The 19,466-nt window shown below is 32.5% G+C and overlaps 3 protein-coding genes across 3 annotated transcripts in view; 2 read left to right on the forward strand and 1 right to left on the reverse strand.

Annotated features, from left to right (window-relative positions):
• The window catches only part of LOC128157185 (out at first protein-like), a 147,758-nt gene that overhangs the window by 78,727 nt on the left and 49,565 nt on the right, over positions 1–19,466 (forward strand). The gene's annotated exons all lie outside the window — the stretch shown is intronic.
• LOC128157191 (uncharacterized) lies at positions 17–1,523 on the forward strand. The gene is made up of 5 exons (XM_052819630.1): positions 17–61; positions 347–452; positions 787–911; positions 1,051–1,125; positions 1,217–1,523. The coding sequence occupies exons 1-5, from the start codon at positions 44–46 to the stop codon at positions 1,367–1,369; spliced, it is 477 nt and encodes a 158-aa protein (XP_052675590.1). The 5' UTR covers positions 17–43; the 3' UTR covers positions 1,370–1,523.
• LOC128157190 (tetraspanin-9-like) lies at positions 6,140–18,457 on the reverse strand. The gene is made up of 8 exons (XM_052819629.1): positions 18,329–18,457; positions 14,824–14,903; positions 14,396–14,629; positions 10,136–10,210; positions 9,914–10,027; positions 9,617–9,817; positions 9,405–9,488; positions 6,140–7,449 (listed from the first exon to the last, which is right to left on the reverse strand). The coding sequence occupies exons 2-8, from the start codon at positions 14,884–14,886 to the stop codon at positions 7,402–7,404; spliced, it is 819 nt and encodes a 272-aa protein (XP_052675589.1). The 5' UTR covers positions 14,887–14,903; positions 18,329–18,457; the 3' UTR covers positions 6,140–7,401.

The following is a 19,466-nucleotide window of genomic DNA, read 5'->3' on the forward strand; positions in this document are numbered from 1 at the left end:
AACATCCCCTTTAGAAGCAGACGTCATAAGGGAAAATCCGAAGATGATAGACGCATTTGCGGTGAGTTATAAATAGGTCCAAAACAAATGTCAGCTGTGTTTGACGTGTGTTAATGTATTTGAAAATGATATTTACAAATGGTTGGTTTGAATTTATGTATTTTTAAGTCAATGTAAACTCTATCAGTGCAGTATATATATATTTTAAAATTGTTTACCCCCGGCCCCTACACATAGGCTATATATGTAACGTTATGTATTCGTGTCATACCTAACCTTTTTACCAGTACCAGGCAAATGTTTAGTTTTTCGTTTTATATCAATTATTTTGTATTATCTTAAAAAGGATTCCCAAGAGACTATTCCTGAGACGGAGTCACTTGCAGGTGGTTCCCAGGATCTTTTCCTTAATCCTCCGGCCAGTATCAGGAATGACAGAACAGATGAAATAAGTAAGTTATATATATATATTTTTTTCATGTTTTTGTTCTCAAAATACAAAACAATACTATAAATCACACAAGCGTTACTTTATATGTTTGTTGTATAGCTGTAAATCTGGGAACAATATTAGCATTTTATTATCATTTTTTTTAGATATGCAGTGTTCAGGTCTTTATATATATATATATATATATATATATATATATATATATATATATATATATATATATATATATATATAAATTGCTAATAATTGAAGCTAAAACACGCCATGTTACTCGATAAAATGCCATTTTTGTTCATTATATGTACATATATATATATAGCATATTATATTTGCAGTTAGAAAATTGGACAAGCTCACAGGTGACGTTGCCCTTTTGCGAAGAGAAGTGGCAGAGCTGAGGGGCAAGTCACCTGCGTCTGCCACCATTAAAGCATTCAAGATTAACACGGCTTCATGCAAGGTTCAAATTGAATTTGTTGTCAATATCAAAACCATAAAATACATTTGCTGATATGCCTTTATAAAAGTTTTTAATATAATTTTTATGTTTCATGCACATGGATGTGTGTTTACATGCATTGATTGACTTTGTATTTTAGAGGAGGTTCAACCTATATTTAAGAAGTAGGTTCTCATGTCGCCCATGGCTGGAAGTCAAAAGTGATGACTTTAAGGTAAAAAATCTGGAGGTTGATTGTTCTCTGGGGCTTCCCGCTTAATGTAATCTGTGATAAATTTATGTATGTATAAATGTAAATATTTCAGAATGAAGTTCACACTTGCCTGGCCATGGACGACATGAGAACCAATCCTGCAGCATTCCAAGAAATGGTCTCCCATTCATTACACAAATTCAGGGAGCTCGGGAATCAATTTAGGAGAAAGGTGTGTAATCATTTGATAAAAAATAGTGTTTGACTGCTATCTGTTGTCCAAATTTTTCATGTTCACTTTATTTTACATGAGTTGTTAACTTAAAAGTCTGTATGTGTAAAAATTTGTTCAGGATTTACAGTAGGTGAATGTATGTATAATTCTCTAGCATTAAAATTTAAAAAAAAAACAACTCTCCATAATACTTGTATGTGACAAATACTGTAGACGTATTTTTTTCCACGGGGTCATAATTCCGCGGAATCACAATATCAGTTTAATCCGCGGGTAAAAATTTACGCGGATTCTTTGAATGAAAAAAAAAATCATTTAAATACTATAACTATTATTAAATTTAGTTCTGAGCGATTTTCATTACCGAGAATTTGTCCAACTTTGGACTTAAATTGTAAGAACTGTTCACAGTGAACAGTAATTATCGGTTGTACACTGGTCGGTAGTCATTAGTTAGCCGTCAAGATGTTACGACGCTGGCTAAAATCGTCTTGTGAAACACCACATGATGAATATTTACCCAACCCATATCTAACACCTGAAAAATCTGTGGAAATTTCAGCAGCAAATGGGGCTGTCATACAAGCAGTGTCTAAATCCCTTAAGAGAAAACGAGGCGAATACAATCATTATTCCGCGGAGCAGAGATATAAAATGGCAAAGTACGCTGTGGAAAATGGGATAATGAAAGCTTCTAAACATTTTAGTAAAGTGTTGGGAAAGCCAGTAAATGAGAGTAGCATCAGAACAATGAAAAAATCTTACATTTTGAAAAAAGTGTGATTATGTTGAAAAAATTATAGTACCGTATATTGAAAACGTGAGAGAAAAATTGCCATTGTGTCGCTCCAATGTACCTGCTTTGTGCATATTTGACGTTTTCAAAGCACATCAAGTAAACGAGTTCAAAGATTAGCTGACTCGCAACAACGTCAGGATGCGCTATGTTCCCGCTAGCTGCACATCAGAATTACAACCGTTAGATCTTGCTGGAAATGACGAATTCAAAAAATGCATAAAAAATCAGTTTTCTGAGTGGTACGCGGATCAAATTCAAAAAGAACTGAAAAGGGGAAAAACAATGCAGTCTTTAAACGTAGATCTACGATTGTCAACATTGAAACCCATTCATGCGGGGTGGCTGGTCAATGCACATCACACCCCTGCGAATGTGTTCGGAATGTTTTCTTTATCGTTGCTAAGTAAGTAATAAATCCAGAGGTGCTCGAATGAAAGTTCACGAGACTTCACCGATATTTGTTCACTTCCTGTGAAATTTCGAGCGGAAGTATAAGTGTTCGGATAATATTCTCAAAATACGTAAGTACTGGTCGTTTTTCATATCACATCCTACTATGATTTATGTTAAAACAGGAAAAGCTTTCAAGATGTATGTCTTATTTTACCATCTAGCAGTTATTTATATTAAACGATAATATTCAGAACAGAGTTATCGTTCGTGTTCAAACACGTGTAGAGTGGTTGAAAATATAACCATTGGGTTGCTTGATAAAATCATAGCCATGTTTGATGCTTGTGGTGTGCAATACCATGTTTTAAAAAAAATAATGGGTGTCTGTTTTGCATTAAAACTTAGTATATCGAGCCATTTTCAAGGAACATTCTGCATAAAATGGTATAGTCTGTTTCACTATTGATGTTATTACTAGGTCAGGCGCGGATCGAAAATTAATCCTCAGGAGGGATCTCTTTTAAACATGTTAGTTGTTGCAACAGGAGACAAAAACTAATTTTTGTATAGTCACATTTATTTCTAGAACACATTTTATTCACCAATTAATGAAGATAAAGTTTAAAATCAATAAACCTCTAGATTTTATATTTGACTTCTATATTAAGAACCTAGATACATGTACTGTGAAATAGACTTTATACACGAGGTACGATTTTTACTGCGAAACTGAAAGGGTCAAATAAAACCACGTGGTCTAAAATTTGAATGACAATAACATTCGCAGGGGTGATCAGACAGTTAGAAGCGAAACCATTCTGCAAGGGTGGGAAAAAACGGGAATTCTCACGCGATTGAAAAAGTGAACATATTCTGAATATGTTGTTGGGGCCACGTAGGAAAAATATTTTATCTGGCGGCCGCCAGATAATTATTTGGCGGCCGCCACATAATTTTCTGGCGGCCGCCATATAATTTTCTGGCGGCCGCCACATAATTATCTGGCGGCCGCCACATAATTATTTGGCGGCCGCCAGATAATTATTTGGCGGCCGCCAGATAAATCCTGACTTCCTGATGCGCGCGCATGTTTTAATGGGAGCTTTTTAGGGAGTTGAGGAAACACTCTAATTTATTAGTTTTATTAATTATTTCTGAAACTTGACATTAAATATCAATTGCAGAGCTTAGGATTTTGAAAAACTGGTTGAGTTGAATGTATAGAAGACTTTGTTGTTAGAATCTAGAATGAATTTTATATGACTTTGTGCCTTGTATTATACATGTATGTTGTAAAACATGGTATTTTAGAGTTGATTCTGAACTTTTAAAACTGAACTTGACACCAGTTCAGGAAATCTTAACATTAAAAAACATTAACTTGAGAGGAATTTTATGTAAACATGTATAAGTAAAGGAACGCACTGCCTTCTATGTGTTTTAATTTTGGTACAAGAATTTACCAACGCAGATTAAAGTCAGCTTTATTGACCACGACAGCTAGTACATGCAATATTATCACGAGAGCAGATCCATCTATGACTTAATAAGGATAAACTAGGATAAGTGTGTACTAGCATTCGTGGCCATAAAAATGAAACTATTTAACTGACTGTGTTGTTAAACTCTTTTTCCAAATCACATGAAAGGTCGTACAATAAAAAGACCGTGATCGGCCACGGTCTCTCTGGGTAAATCAAAGTACTGAGAGTACTGAAAGGCGGGGTCTTGGAAGTTTGAATTTGTGATTGTTCACGTTTTCCTCCATTATGTTCGAAAAATTATGAGTTTGAATTAGTTGTTTCAATCTACATGTAGTACTGGTATTGTACCAGTTATCGACTAAGACCAGTTATCGGCTAAACTGAGAGGTCGGGATTATAGTGCGCGACTATCCGAGATTTTTTTAATTTGGTCGTCTGCTCCGAATAAAGAAACGTAAGTTTGCTTGAAAACTTTCTTGAATATCCTGTGAACATTAGCTTAAGGTAGCTCGCGGGTTTACCTGCTTGTGAGAAAACCTACCTTGAAAATTTGTCCACGTGACCCATAGGTTTCAGAGTTTTATTTCTAAAATTTAATTGAGATTCGTCTGCGCGGTAATAATGTTATCGTGTTTCAAATACAGTGTCATTGATAAAATTAAGCAACGCCATTTCAATGAAATATATAGTAAAATGCACATCTTACTCGAGAAACGCATTACAAAACCATACTCCAAACTTTTAAACGATTCAGACGAAATGAATTATACTCAACACAATAACAGAGGAGATAATTATGAATCGATTCATAAAAAAAAATCAGTGTGTGTTCTCGGCCAGTTTTTTGCAAAACAACTTTAAAGATTTAAAAGATTTCTCAAAACCTTATATTTTCATTACGACGTTAGCCCGACGTCATCATTTCCTTACGTCTGAGAACCCAAAAATTGAAATGCATTTATTGACAAGACTAGCTGATTAACACATTTAAGAACTTGTAAATACTAATTAGACATTATTGTGAATGTTATCAAATGCACAAATGCAATTTTTGTAAGGCTGTAAAGATACAGAAAATTGCTATTATTTTTATGAAATTCTGAGTCAATCAATGTCAAAACAAAAATGCCAGGCAACTACTGACATAATAAGTTTGTAATCGTATAAGCCAAAAGAATTTAAAAAATTGATCGGTAGTTAAAATTACGGAAGGCATAATTGTAAAAAAAACACCAGATTTTAATGCATACGGTTCAATTCATTTACTTGTCTATTTTAAAACATGATTTTAAATGGAAGAGTTCCAACGCACACTCTTACTTTATAGAACAAAATGTGACAAAGTATGTGACATCCTTAAATTTTCAGCATTTGATATTATAAATGTTTGTATAAACAGTAATAAACTGCATTTAAACTTTTTTGAAATATTTCCTTTTAGGCTCCTAAATATCTCATTTGTCATTTTAAAAAAAAAGCATGTATGAGTTTACTATGATGGTCGACTCTTTACGTCGATTCCTATTGTGACGTCAGCAAACCCGCGAGCTACGTTAAACGATCATTGTTTACCTGTTGATTTACATCTTTGCACTTTCAGCAGTGGGGGAAGTGACGTAATAGGTTAAAAATAGACTATGACTCTGTAATACGTTGTTATATATCCCTTCTTTGATTTGACATGCAATATCGATGCATACAAACAAAAGGAAATCGCTGAATTATGAAAGATTCATATCGCAGTTAAACGCCTGATTCGACAACCATGTTTGAATATTCAGTACGACTTTGTGTATTACCGCATGATACCAAAGTATTAATTTTATGAGTTTTGTTTATGTGTCATAACCCTTACGACCTTTAGTCTGACCCCACAAAGGGACATAATTCAAATTACAATTTGCAGAGAACATAAAATTAATTCCAGATAATAAGTGGCGGCCGCCAAATAATTATCTGGCGGCCGCCAGATAAAATATTTTTCCTACGTGGCACCAACGGGCTTCCGTACTTAAGAGGGATTGGTTGGAATAGAAACTATAAAAAGCAAGACAGTTATTTTTGTTTTGGAAATCGTAATCAGTAAACACTTCTCAAACTTATTAGTCATACCCTATGTGAATATACTTTTTTAATGTTTTATTAGTTAAAAAATGATAAAAGAAATCGAACTGATTGTGAAATGAACATGCTTATGTACAAAATCTCTAACGTCAACATTGGTTATGATACAGTGCATACGAGTAACTCTACGGTTAAGGAGGCTGGATGGTCAATAAATTATCCATCAGATCTTTCTTAAAATTTAGATATCATACGTTTAGCGATAAACTGTCATTAAGTACAGAAAGAATTCGAATATTTTAGCTTTAAAATTTGGATGCTTTCCTATATCTTTATATAGAGTTCTTTTTCTGAAGAAGATTAATATAGTGTAAAAAAAAAAATGGCCACGACCATCGAGCCCTCTTAACGAACAGATATTTTTAACTTCCATTTTGTTAAAAAAATTTTTACTAAATTTGCAATTTTGTTTTCAAATTTCCTATACTAATCAATGCACATACATGTTATCCTTTTTTGTACAATAAAAGAAATAAAGAATATTTGATAAATTTCCAAGAAGTCCACAGCATCAGTCTCTTAGTTGTGGTTCTAGATGTGGTGATCAAAACGAAAAATACATTTGGACTTCATGGCAGGACGGCACATTGTTTTAGGATATATCTCTAATAAGATCAATAGAAATTATCAACCACAGATTTGTTATTCTCTGTAAAAACATACATGTGACACATAAAGCAAATATATGTATAAAGCACTTTAGGTATGGCAAGTGACACAAATACTGATTTTTAAAAAAAGTTATTGAATTTATATCAAAATAAAAACCAACGACATACTTTGCTTAAATAAGTCTAATAATCTTTCTCACAATATACCATTTTCACTTTTTTATGATATTAAAAACTAATTTGAATTTGTAAAGTCATTTAAATAATGTACAATACTCTAAAACATGTTATCCTATATTTTTATGTATTTACCTTAGGAAATCTTATTTTACATTAATCACCGTTTCATTATTCTTCAACTATAACCTGTTGTTGAAAGCCATAGCTATATTAATTGTTCCTTTTTATTTTGTAATGTGAAAGTCATATGATAGATTTTTTTTTAATAAATCCTTAAAGATATGAATATTAAACATTTCAATCGATTTCCAAGGTAAACAATAAACAATTATTTTTATTTGCCACCAAAAAATTATATATCTGGCTGGTGAATTTTAGCTCGTGTATCTATTGAGTTAATACATGTAGTATCGGACACCATAAAGTAAATTTAGATAGACAAAACAGGCCTTGTGATCCACCTCCTCCCATTTAATCTTTATGACAACCGATCGCAACTGCAAGGGTCACATTGATTATCTGTAACGATATAACACACGATGACCGTTAAAAACAGGTTCCAATACAAAATAATGAAAATATAGGTGAAAGGTAAGGTTAAACGCGACTTATCTCCCGTTATTATCAATTTTTTCTATATCCCCAATGAGAAAATTCCTTTTAAAAACACTGTTTCAGTCCTAACAAATTGTTTTTAAAAATGCTTAAATATTAAAGGGTTAAGTAAATTATAAGCATGGTTATAATTGTACGTCAGTGCCATCAATTACCGAGGAAGAGGAAGTCAAGGCAGACAGTGATGATGCTAAGAAACGAAGGAGATCCAACGCGTCATTTAAAAGCTGATTAAAGACTGTAATTTTTTTAGACAATTTTTCAACTTCGCAAATATATGTATTGCGGTTCGATCTGAACTTTTATCAATGTTGCAGATTGGTTGTTTGAATAGTGACATGGTGATATCAGTTCTATCTGAAAGGAGACATTCTTGCAAGACCATTTGATGTCAACACAAAACTGGCTCTCGGTAGCTATTGCATGGAAATAATGTACGATATTTTATGTCAATCAAACGAGGTTCACTCTATTTTGGACACACTGCTATATTATGCTGGAGCAATTTAGTTTGCACATATATAATAAATCAAACTGAAACAAATGCAATTTTGCTGTAAGACTAATGAGCTACAATATTGTGCATATTCTGTATATATGTTTCATGCAGGTATTAGCGAGAAGAAAGTATCAATGTTACTTAACAAGCTCAATATTTCATTCATATGCCATAAATCGCATAAAGACAGACCTTGTTCAATTCATGAACCATTTTACTTTGAAATTCTGAAATATGTGCCTAAACAGTGAAGAACTTACTAGGTTTAATATTTTCTAAAATAATGATTTCTTATACTTTAAAATAATTTTTTCATATTTTGTGTCTTTTACTTATTTTACTGTTTACAGTTTTATTGTACAATTTCAATGTTAACCTTGTTCTTTCTGTATCTTCTTTTTTTCCAATTTTACAAAGCTACAATAAATAAAAGCTGTGCATAAACGAAAAGTATCTGTCTTCTCTACTGCATGGCAATATTATGTATAAACGACTGCGTACATGGATATATTTTTGTTGTATTATGCATTCTGTCATTTTTCCCTCCTACTTCAAGTTGTGAAAATGTTCATTATGTCATAATATCTACTGTTTAGTTTGTTTATTCAATGATCATATAATGCCAGGTTGGTCGAGGGAAACAACATTCAAAATCTATGGTAAGAATACATAGGGAAAAATCAAAATCATTCTCTGATGGGAAGCAAGGACGCTTTAACAGGTGAGATTGATGTTGAAACCAGCTAATATGTGTAAATCGTAAGTCTCGGAGATACAAAACATTACATGGAAATATCATGTTTCTTAAAAGAAAAACAAAGCTTTAATTTGCAAAATGAGTACAGTACGAAGGTAAGCTAATATATAAACAATATCCAAGTTTATTTTATGGTACATGTAATCCCTTGGTTAAATATGTAAACACAACACAAGCAGAAAAACACCGGGATTTTAAAGAAGAATAATGAGGACATAGATTTGTATGAATGTAAATTAATAAATATATGGAAATTATTCTTAGTATTGTAATTATATAATGTAGATGCTTATTTTGTTGTCTCTAGGTATTTGCCTTAACCAGCTCTCAATCTTTTATTTATTTTAAGATAGAATTCAGCAAATGGCTGAATTGGGTTTCTTTTTTCATTTCTTTTTTCCTTTTTTTTAATACATCTGGTATTGACATAATGCAATTACACAGTATGCTACTTTTCACTGTAGAATTGCAGGTGAAAACAAATAAAGTGATAACGACTTTCATATGATATGACTTTTAAATCATTTAATGTTGAAAAGAACGATGGTAGACACCTGTCGGACTTTTTTTATTGAACGATAAAGTCTAGAGTCGTTTAATTACCCCAATCAACATAATGGTGATCACAACACCTATGCTACCCGGCGACTGAGACAGCAGCTTCCTCTTCAATACTTCGAAACAGCCCTGAAAATACACAAAGAGCATGACATCTCTCTCTCTCTCTCTCTCTCTCTCTCACACACACACACACACACACACACACACACACACACACACACACACACACATTTTTAAAAATGCACAAGCTACACCTTTGCATTGTATGTTCCACTTGTAACGTTTGTATGACAGGCGTTCGGAGCAGAGGGATAGGTCATTTCGTTAACGTCAATGCAGCAAGTCCTGGGAATTTGGGAAGTATTATCCTGGCAGGATCCTACAGTTGTACACCAAGGTGTTTGATCAAAGTCATTACTCGTTGATTCGACAGAGTTAACTCCACAACAGTCAAGCTTTATAAAGAAGATCAAAGCATAAATTATATTGATGGCAAGAAATCATTCCAAAAGTGGTTTATTAATTTTTATTCAGATGCCAAATCTAATTACCGTCATGAACATGTGATTCCATGCATTTGATATGGGATCAAGGTTTGTGACCGTGTCTTCGATGAAATTTTCTTTCAAAGATACGACCAATTTGTTCTTTAGTTCTCCATCCACCTAGTGTTTTATGAAAAAGTTAAAATCATTTTCCATCGCGGTCTGCCAAAAAATGTAGATTTAGAAAAACAATTTTACCTTATTTACATAAATACTTTAAAATCGTACCTTGTTTATCATAGTATACCACAGGGCTATGAATATGATGTGGATTACAAACACTACTGCAATAATGATTGTATACTGAAATAGATAAATTAATTGGTTTAGGGCAACAAATTTAAAGTTGGCTTCTACACAATATCGAAAGTGCTAATCGAAAAAATGCATGATTTAGATCAATAGATATGATGATTTTTGTACTATTTTGTATGTTTGGAAATGCAGAAGTTCAAAGCACACTAGGAAGGCTAAATATATCAGTACTGTTAGTTTTTAGTTATCAGGAAAATATTGTCACTCAATTTTACCGAGAAAATTTGCAAAAAATGTTGATTACTTTTATTTTTTTACCTCTTGGTTCAAAGATAAGAATGATGAAGTTTGATTCATTTTCAATGATTTCAACATTCACGTAAATTATAAAGATATTGATAATTTATAGCGAGATATCATTTGGTGAAGAACTGTTAAAACGATTTGTTGGTGCTGAGCCGTGTTGAAACTGCAGTGTTATTCTTGTGTTTGGTATATATCAATTAATGTGACGTTATTCTTGTGTTTGGTATATATCAATTAATGTGACATTGTTGTACTTAAGTTATTAAGCTTAAACAATATAAAAACATTTCCAAATGAATAAATCGAACAATTCCTTCAGCAACACAACGTATCTCTCTTCATACTAACATGATTATTTTAATCAATTCAAAATCAACATACAATACCAAATTTCGCTGATTATTTTATAAAAATATTACAAATCTAACATTTTCATTATAAATATTTTGATTGTATTTATTATTCATTATCATAATGGTATTAAAATCATTTAGAGTAATATTTGTTTTATTTTCATAAAATTATTTGCCGCCCATGCACATCAAATTTCTATTCTATTAACATTGCTAAAGTTAACCATTGTATCAACATTATCAATATCAGTATAACTTTATTAGTCCCCTACCGGTTTTCACCGGAGGGGACTATAGCTTTCCTCTGCGTCCGTCAGTCCGTCTGTCTGTCTGTCCGTCCGTCCGTCTGTCCCACTTCAGTTTTCCACACTTTTTTTTCTTTATGTGTTTGAGGAATAATATGAAATTTGCTGAACAGCTTCAAAACGTCAAACTACAGATCAAGTTTACATTTTTGTAGCGTCTGGTTGACATATTTTCGAGAAAATTAATTTTTATATTCCATTTTTTTAATGTTCGGGTTCAATATTCTGCCATTTTTTAAATGTTCGGGTTCGATATTCTGCGTAACAGATAACTGCATTGTTTTCACAATTTCCACAAACCGGGAGGGGACGTGTATTGCTTATGCAATACTATCAGAATGCTTGTTGTTATAGTCGTTCACTTCTTCTTACAATAATTTGTAGTGATGTAAAAGATTATTCTTAAATAGTCTTTAAATAAAATGGGTGGATATAATGCCTACTGAGCGATGAGTAGGAAACAAAAAACTGACACACAGATACATGTTTATCTCTTTCTTTCAGACATCCGTTCTCAGCGATTTGTAGTAAGCTCAAATTCCTTTATAGCGTCAATATAAGTTCAGTATCTAAACATATTGATGCATATCTGGATTCTCATTTATTTATTACTCGAACGTTTATCTTTTTTTTGTAAAGTGGGTCAGTGCTCTAAAGTCTGTGAAAATTCAATTCAAGTTATGTAAATAAGACAAATTCCAATTAACGATATCATGGATTGAAGACCCGGTTTTGTAATGGAAAATTTGCACTTTTTTGGAAAACAATAGATGTCTGTATACAAGCGTACAAAATATTTACCAACAATAAAATAACCCCGACTGTTGTGACCTAAATATATGTGTGGTTAGAGTGCCATGATTAATACGCTTTTGCAAAATATTAAATAAGGAATAAGGAATCATTCTTTGAGTATTTTGAGGTGATAATTTTGGTCGGGGCGTGATCAAATCCAATAAAGCCCGAAGGGCTTTATGATAGATTTGATCATGCCCCGACCGAAATTTTCACCTCATAATATGAACGGCTTTATTGGATTTGATCACGCCCCGACCAAAATAATCACCTCATAATATTCAAAGAATGATTCCTTATTACTTATATTTATATAATTTTAGGCCATCATACGATTTAATATTTAAATATAAATAAACAAACCCCGCTGGCGCCTCAATTTGGCGTCATTTGTATTATGAGTTATATAGTACAAAATCGATACGTAGTGTTATCACAGGCAAAGATACTGGATAATGTAAATATAGAGAGAATATTACATACCCTTTTCCATATCACAACCCTGTATCAGCCCGAGATTCCGAAGGCCTGAGGGCTGATATTGGTCGAGGGCTGATACAGGGTGTGATATGGAAAAGGGTATGTATTAATATTTTTGAAAATGCCATTTTCGGTATTGACTATTATTGATTCAGGTAATTTTCTGCAATGTAAGAATGAGCTGAATTTCTTTATAATGAAATATAACACTGAAAATAATTATCTCTATTCAGCGGTGGTTTATACCCAAACATAATAAACACGTTCTTTTGTATGAGGAATTTGATATTCCCTAATTCTTGTTAGCTTTAGTGTTCGTTATATACACATGATTTTAATTTCTTAAAATTTGCATTTCTCTAAACGCTTAAAAGTTTCAGGTGCTAAAAGTCTGAATACATTAAACGGAAGACTTGTGACTCAGCTGTAACATTGTCTGATGATCTCGACAGCTGAATTGCCGCTTCTGAATGGCAGAGAAACACCAAACAAATCACCAACTTATATTGAATCATAAAGGAAGTTTCAAGCTGCTAGGAATCACATATGTTTTGCAAAAATTAGATTTCACTAAAGATCATCTTATAGAGAAAAATGAATCTGTGAAGAAAAAATGCTGCTGCATGCGACTGGATTTTCAGAGATTTTACAATATATTGTATTTGGTAAGGTCACTGTAGTCGACCCAATAGCCATACCAAATCTATTATAGTGTATCTCTATTCTTCAAGGCCCCACCGTAACCACCTTTCCTCAAGTCAATATTTAGCCTCAAGTCTGAGGTTGGACCTCAAATACACTTTTCTTACAACGATTTGAGTGAAGGACTGAACTGAGTCATGTAAACATATTTGTGACTGCAGGGCCTGATCCTAAAGCAAACTAATTCACTTTTTGCAATAAAAATCAACTCACATCCTTTTGAAAATTCTTGGACCTTCAAAGAATATTCACACGGAAAGTTTTAAAAGTAGATAAACTCTAGAAGTTTAGGCTTTAAAATATAATATATTACATTTTCCAGTGTCTTTGCCTGTGATAACACTACATATCGATTTTGTACTATATAACCCATAACTTCAAATAACGAAAAATTTGGGGCGCCAGCGGGGTTTGATGATTGTTATTTAAATATTTGACAGTACAATGGCTTAAATTTATATAAATATAAGTAATAAAGAATCATTCTTTGAATATTATGCGATGATAATTTCGGTCAGGGCGTGATAAAATCGATCATAAAGCCCTTCGGGTTTTATTGGATATAATCACGCCCCGACCAAAATTATCACCTCATAATACTCAAAGAATGATTCCTTATTCCTTAATGCCAACTTTATGAAGAAGGCTTGTTATTGGTGCATTCCGTTCAGATTCAGCATAATCAATTATAAGTAACTAATATCATAACAACACTAATGCGAATCAAAACTTTTATAAATAATTATTGTTATACTTTCATGTTAAATACTGAAATCTGATTGGTTAAGACGCAGTTAATAATATTTTCTATTATCCTCAGCGTTAGCAACGCACTTAGTAACGGGTAACATTTAAAAATGTTACATGCGCGAAAATTATGCGCGTACGGTTCGCTGTAGAATTCACGTTATTCCTATATAAAAGCAGTAAAATTTTCTTAAAAATTAAGACATTCAGTATAACAAAATAAATAGTGCCTGTTTGGGAGGACAACAGTTGAAATTGACACCCCTCGAAAACCATTGTCAACCTCCGCTTCGCGTCGGTTGACAATGGTTTTCTCGGGGTGTCAATTTCAACTGTTACCCTCCCAAACAGGCACTATTTATATAATATCACTTTTCCGACGGTATTGTAATGGGATTTAAAGTCAACCGCATTAGGACTAATCGTACTCTTACAATTAATATTATAACTGAACGTTGTATCAAAATTTAATATAATCATTGTTCTTTGATAACTTAAACGTTTATTTAAGAATATTCTGCACGTTACCGTTACTGTATACTTACTACTAATAGCAACTTCTTTATTTCACGATATTTCCAAAAGATTCCAACTCCAGAAAAAACAAGGATAACTACTCCGATAATTATATTCAAAATGCTCAGATCGATTGCCAGTCTACCTGCTGCGAAGGAATCGAAAAGAACAAGATCCAGAAGAGGTTTGGTGTTGTCTGTTTCGATGTCTGACACTTCACAATCAGACAGGGCTCCGACTATGATAAGGCCTATTCCGAACAACTGTACAATACACATGTAAGCTCTCTTGATGGTTTTATCGTTTTATATGTACGTAAGTTTCCAACACCGTTTAATAATCTTCATGTGAAGACATTATCTATAACAAGTTTCCTTGCCATAGATGGTCTAATCAAACAATAATCTTTTTTTATGTAGAATTGTCTTTAAACAAATACAAGAGTGATGCTACTCACACTTAATAGGATGTTGGTGATCAAGAATGCTATTCCAATTATCCCTTTACAGTTGCAAGCCATGTTTAAGATTTTTGAATCTGGAATTGTCAAATAGTTCTAGGTAGACAGCATGTCAATTAATTTTTATTTAGTATAGATTTTTGAACCAGACAGAATGCAGTCAGACGAAACCTTTGAAACTCTGATGATAATAAAGTGCAACAAAAATCCTGTATAAATCTTAAATTTCAACCCAATATAACATAAGGATGTATATATGATATTTTAAACATTTGCAAAACTTCGTCTTTTAGCTTTACTTTTTCAAAACATACTGGCTTTTTACAAAGTAATGTTAATTACTTTACTCATATCAGGGTGATGTAATGCATTTTTTCTTTAAAAAATAAGTAATGGTTATGGCAATTTAAAACCAAAATTAATTAAATAATACCCTGCATTGTTTTACAAGTTTACAAGTTGTCGCAGGAATTGTTTTAAAAGCAAGTTCAAAAGTTAATATCAGTTAGTGTGGTCAATTTCTGACCCCCCCCCCCCCCCCCCCTCGATTTATCTATACTACTATATTAAAATAATAGACTCAATTTTTTTGGTTTTAATACCGATTAATCGGAAGAGTATTGTCTTTTGTTTTATATAATCTAAACATCATTGGTACTTGAAGATTACCAATTTGTTTTTATTTTTCTCAATCAAGCTTCGCTTATTAATAATCAATGAAAATTCCTCCGAAAATTCCGGAAATCATCTGAATTTTTTGAATTTTACAATCTTGTGCATTCGCATTACATTCACGCTAAATCACGGGAGGCTCTTCAGGTTGCACACCACCATTAATTTTTACTATATATTCTTACCAAAATTACGCAACTTTAGATACGGGTAGCAAGTTTAAAACAAACTTCTGGGAAAATTCCTCTTTACAACTTTTAAAACAATTGTTCCTAACCAATTTAGTAGCAAAAAACACACAGCCATCCACAAAGGCACGAGAGTTTGTTTACATCAAAGTTACACATGTGCTTGAAAATCATGTCCGAGCCCTTTCACCCCCCTGACTAAACAACTGGCATCAAAAATTCAAGTGACCTCGTATTTTTACAAAGGTGGGAAAATCAGACATTTTACACGTTGTTTTTTATCTCATAAAAAAGTTCAGTCCCTGTCGCTGGCGGAAAACTCCTAAAAACAAAAGGGAATTCGGGAATTATTTTCACTCAGCCATGTTTTGCGTGAACCTTCGGAAAAATAGTGTTGTGATACCTTTATTTTGTCTCCTTAATAACACATTTGCATGGATAAACTCAGAGACGATAAAACATTTTCATTGGAATTTTTTTTTCTGTTCATCAAAGAAAACACGGGATAACTCTAACACAGTGCATTTATTATAAGAAAAATCCCGAGAGTTTCGAATGTCAACATGGTGTGTAAAAAATGTTGTTGAATTCTGCAATAATATAGAATTAAACTTTTCGAAGAAAGGTATTTACAACTTCAAAATGGTTTGTTATGAACAAGTTTACTGTTATTTTCAATGCAACTTATCAATTTTTTCCAAGATCGTTTTGGAGCGATTCTGCAATTTTCTGCTACATTACGGGTATATGGGAGGCATTTTAACTGTGGTGAAGGCCTTTCCCCCAGACAGAGTTACATTATTCCAACTCGGCAGAGTGTAGTGAAAAGTCAATATTAAAACAGGTTGTTGTGACTGATGGATATATAACATTTGTTTTTTTTAAAGAAAACACATACCATTTTAGTATCCTTAATTTGATTTTTATCACACTCTAAATCATTCTTCGTTATGGGTTCATCTGAAATCTTCTTTAAGGTATCGGATGTACAATTGAGCCAGAGAGCTCGATTATGTAAATGTCAACAATATATACGGTGTGGCGATGTATCTATTTCGTAAATGTCCGATACCATATGCTATGTCAACCTGTGCACGCACGGGTCAAAATCTCTTTATCTTTAAGACAATAATATAAATCTGTAATAACACGCTTATAAACTTAGTTATTTCTTTGTTGAATCGATGTGTCTATTCCGTTTGTTATATCGCCACACATTAAAAGAGCCCAGCTATCTGTATTTAAAGTACTTTGAATTTTATATTTACTTAATATCAACAGCAAATATATTTTTGGGGTTTCATTGAAATCTAACAATTGATATACATTTTTAAATTTGAACGTTAATCATGTTAATAGCATATCAATAGTATACTTATCTATACTATTCTCTATGTTCAGTCATAAACATAGCACTTGTACAAAGACAATTTGCAAAAATTTGTCGAAAAGTTAATCAGTGAAATTTTTATAATATGAATTTTGATTAGGTAGTATAAACTAAATAATTTAATAACAGTAGTTTAAAAACGTATCGAAGAAAAAAAAATAGGGCATTGAAAGTCGAAGAATGAAGCAGCAAACTTAAAATCAAATTTAATCGTACGTTTCCCTTTGCTGTAAGATTCAAGCTGTATTTGGACCACTTTATAAACACTTTAAATGTCTTGAATGTGCATCATAGAATTACATTTAGAGGGATTGTCGATGTTTGACGTATACATGCTAATGCAGGTTTTTATGAGAACTTGCAAGGATGAAAGATAAAAATCATTCTACAGCTAAAAATGTTACATAATCCCCCCCCCCCCCCAGGAAAACCCCATTTTAAAAACCCATATCTATTGCCTCAACATTAAGTAACACATATACTTTTATTTCATAATGATATATAATTTTCTTTTTGAACAAATATAGGATTTCACATATTATTGATGAGTTGAAGCTACCAAACCTAAGATAAAGGTTAAAGATTAAAGGTAATATTGGCTATAGTTTATGCAAAAAATGTATTCTTAATTCCTTGCCGGTAAACCCGGGATGATTTTATGTCTGCCATTCTTTTATGGGGTTTTTTTTTGGCTATGGAATGGGGATATAATTTGAAATTTGTCGAGTTGCATTATAATGAGAATCTACAGATCAAGCCTGAGGTTTTTTTTAAAGATTGATGAACAGATGATAAAGTTTTGGAATTTAAAACGACCCGTTTTCTTAATCGGGTTCATCTTTTAAAAAAAAACCTTAAACGAATTTTGTCCTTTTTAAGTAATTCATACCTATTTCATTTCTAATTCAATTTATAAAAAAAATTACAATTACACTAAAACATTTATAATATGAAGCTTATTATATTGACTTTATTCTGCTGGCATAAAATTAATGTGATATCAATGATCAAAATTTTGAGACATGATGACTTTTATCGTTTTTAAGCATTTTTAAATATATTTCTAGTGTCTTACATACGTTTACTTTAATGGAATTGTGAATTGAACGAACAGAAAATATTCAAAATTTAGTCCGAATTTCCTCTGTTTTGATAAGAGCCAAACTCCATAATATAGTGAAAATATCTAATGTTATGTCAACAATAATCTATTTCATTAATACGTTTTGTGTTAGGGACATATTTTACTCACGTTTAACTTTATAACAATCCAAACTTGAGAACTCAAAACCTGAGTGAACAACGTCCTTAAGTGTTAACAAACTATGCTCAAATATCGGTATAAAAATAGCAAACAGACTGATACCGTTTACAATCCAACTTAAATGCTTACTTTAAAATATAGATATATTTTAAAGTTTAAAAGCCTTTGTTGTGGAAATTTTTCACTACATAGATCAAAGCTAATTTTTTTCTCATTCTTAACAATTCCGGTAAGTTTTTGTCTTTTACATTTCGTACTCAGAACATTTAAAATCACAAGTAAATTAACATGCCTATACATTATCTTTTGTTCCAAACGTCCTAAACCAAGATCATTTTGCCTTTGCGTTAAATGTGTATTTTAACTATGTAAAACAGATCTTTAAATGGATATAATGACGCACTAACCACCGAATGAATTTTGCACTTTTCCAACAGATATAATGTTTATTCTTTCACAATATGACTAAAAAATGAAAAAAATAACAATTGTTTAAAAATATGTAAAGAAAGTGGGCGCTTAAGATGTAGATTCATCATGAATCTCGGCGCAACAAGAAAGTAAAAATTTCATCAATTATATATATCGAATTAAAACAGTTATTTGGTTTTTGTTGGACGTGGAATTGACTGAAAAATGTTTGAATGAAAAAAAAAAATCATACTTGCCCACTGCTAGAAGAATGGGTTCCAGAGGTCGCGAGTTTAAGCCCCGACCGGGGCGGAGTTGGAGCTCTAAAATAAAAAAAAGGTGAATTTTTCTGTGCTTTATGTATATCTTTATCATTCACTATGGGCAGGTATATGTCAATTTGAGAGTTATTGCTATGTTTGAGCTCATTATATGTATATATCTATGCAATGTGTATCGTCCCGATCCTCTAAAATTGTCGTTTAATTGCATTCCATCTGTATCTCGAACGACCGTGTAGTGAGCGACCAGCTCGCTAGTTTCCTTTCGTCATCGAAAGTAAGATTTTTCCCAAGATGGCCCAGTGGTGAGCGCGGTGGCTGTTCACTGCTAGGAGAATGGGTTCCAGAGGTCGTGAGTTTAAGACCCGGCCGGGGCGAAGGTGGAGCTCCAAAAAAAAGGCAAATTTCTCTGTGCTTTATGTATATCTTTATCC

Source organism: Crassostrea angulata, chromosome 7 (assembly GCF_025612915.1).
Source record: "Crassostrea angulata isolate pt1a10 chromosome 7, ASM2561291v2, whole genome shotgun sequence".
Taxonomy (NCBI): Eukaryota; Metazoa; Mollusca; class Bivalvia; order Ostreida; family Ostreidae; genus Magallana; species Magallana angulata.

Excerpts from the sequence above, each read along its gene's own strand:
- LOC128157191 (XM_052819630.1), top strand. Across the intron at positions 453-786 it reads TGACAGAACAGATGAAATAA|TTAGAAAATTGGACAAGCTC; the intron begins GTAAGTTATATA and ends TTATATTTGCAG. Across the intron at positions 912-1,050 it reads TTAACACGGCTTCATGCAAG|AGGAGGTTCAACCTATATTT; the intron begins GTTCAAATTGAA and ends TTTGTATTTTAG.
- LOC128157190 (XM_052819629.1), bottom strand. The coding sequence starts at position 14,886 with ATGGCTTGCAACTGTAAAGGGATAATTGGAATAGCATTCTTGATCACC. Across the intron at positions 10,211-14,395 it reads TAAAGAAGTTGCTATTAGTA|TATACAATCATTATTGCAGT; the intron begins GTAAGTATACAG and ends TATCTATTTCAG. Across the intron at positions 7,450-9,404 it reads TCACCATTATGTTGATTGGG|ATAATCAATGTGACCCTTGC; the intron begins GTAATTAAACGA and ends ATATCGTTACAG.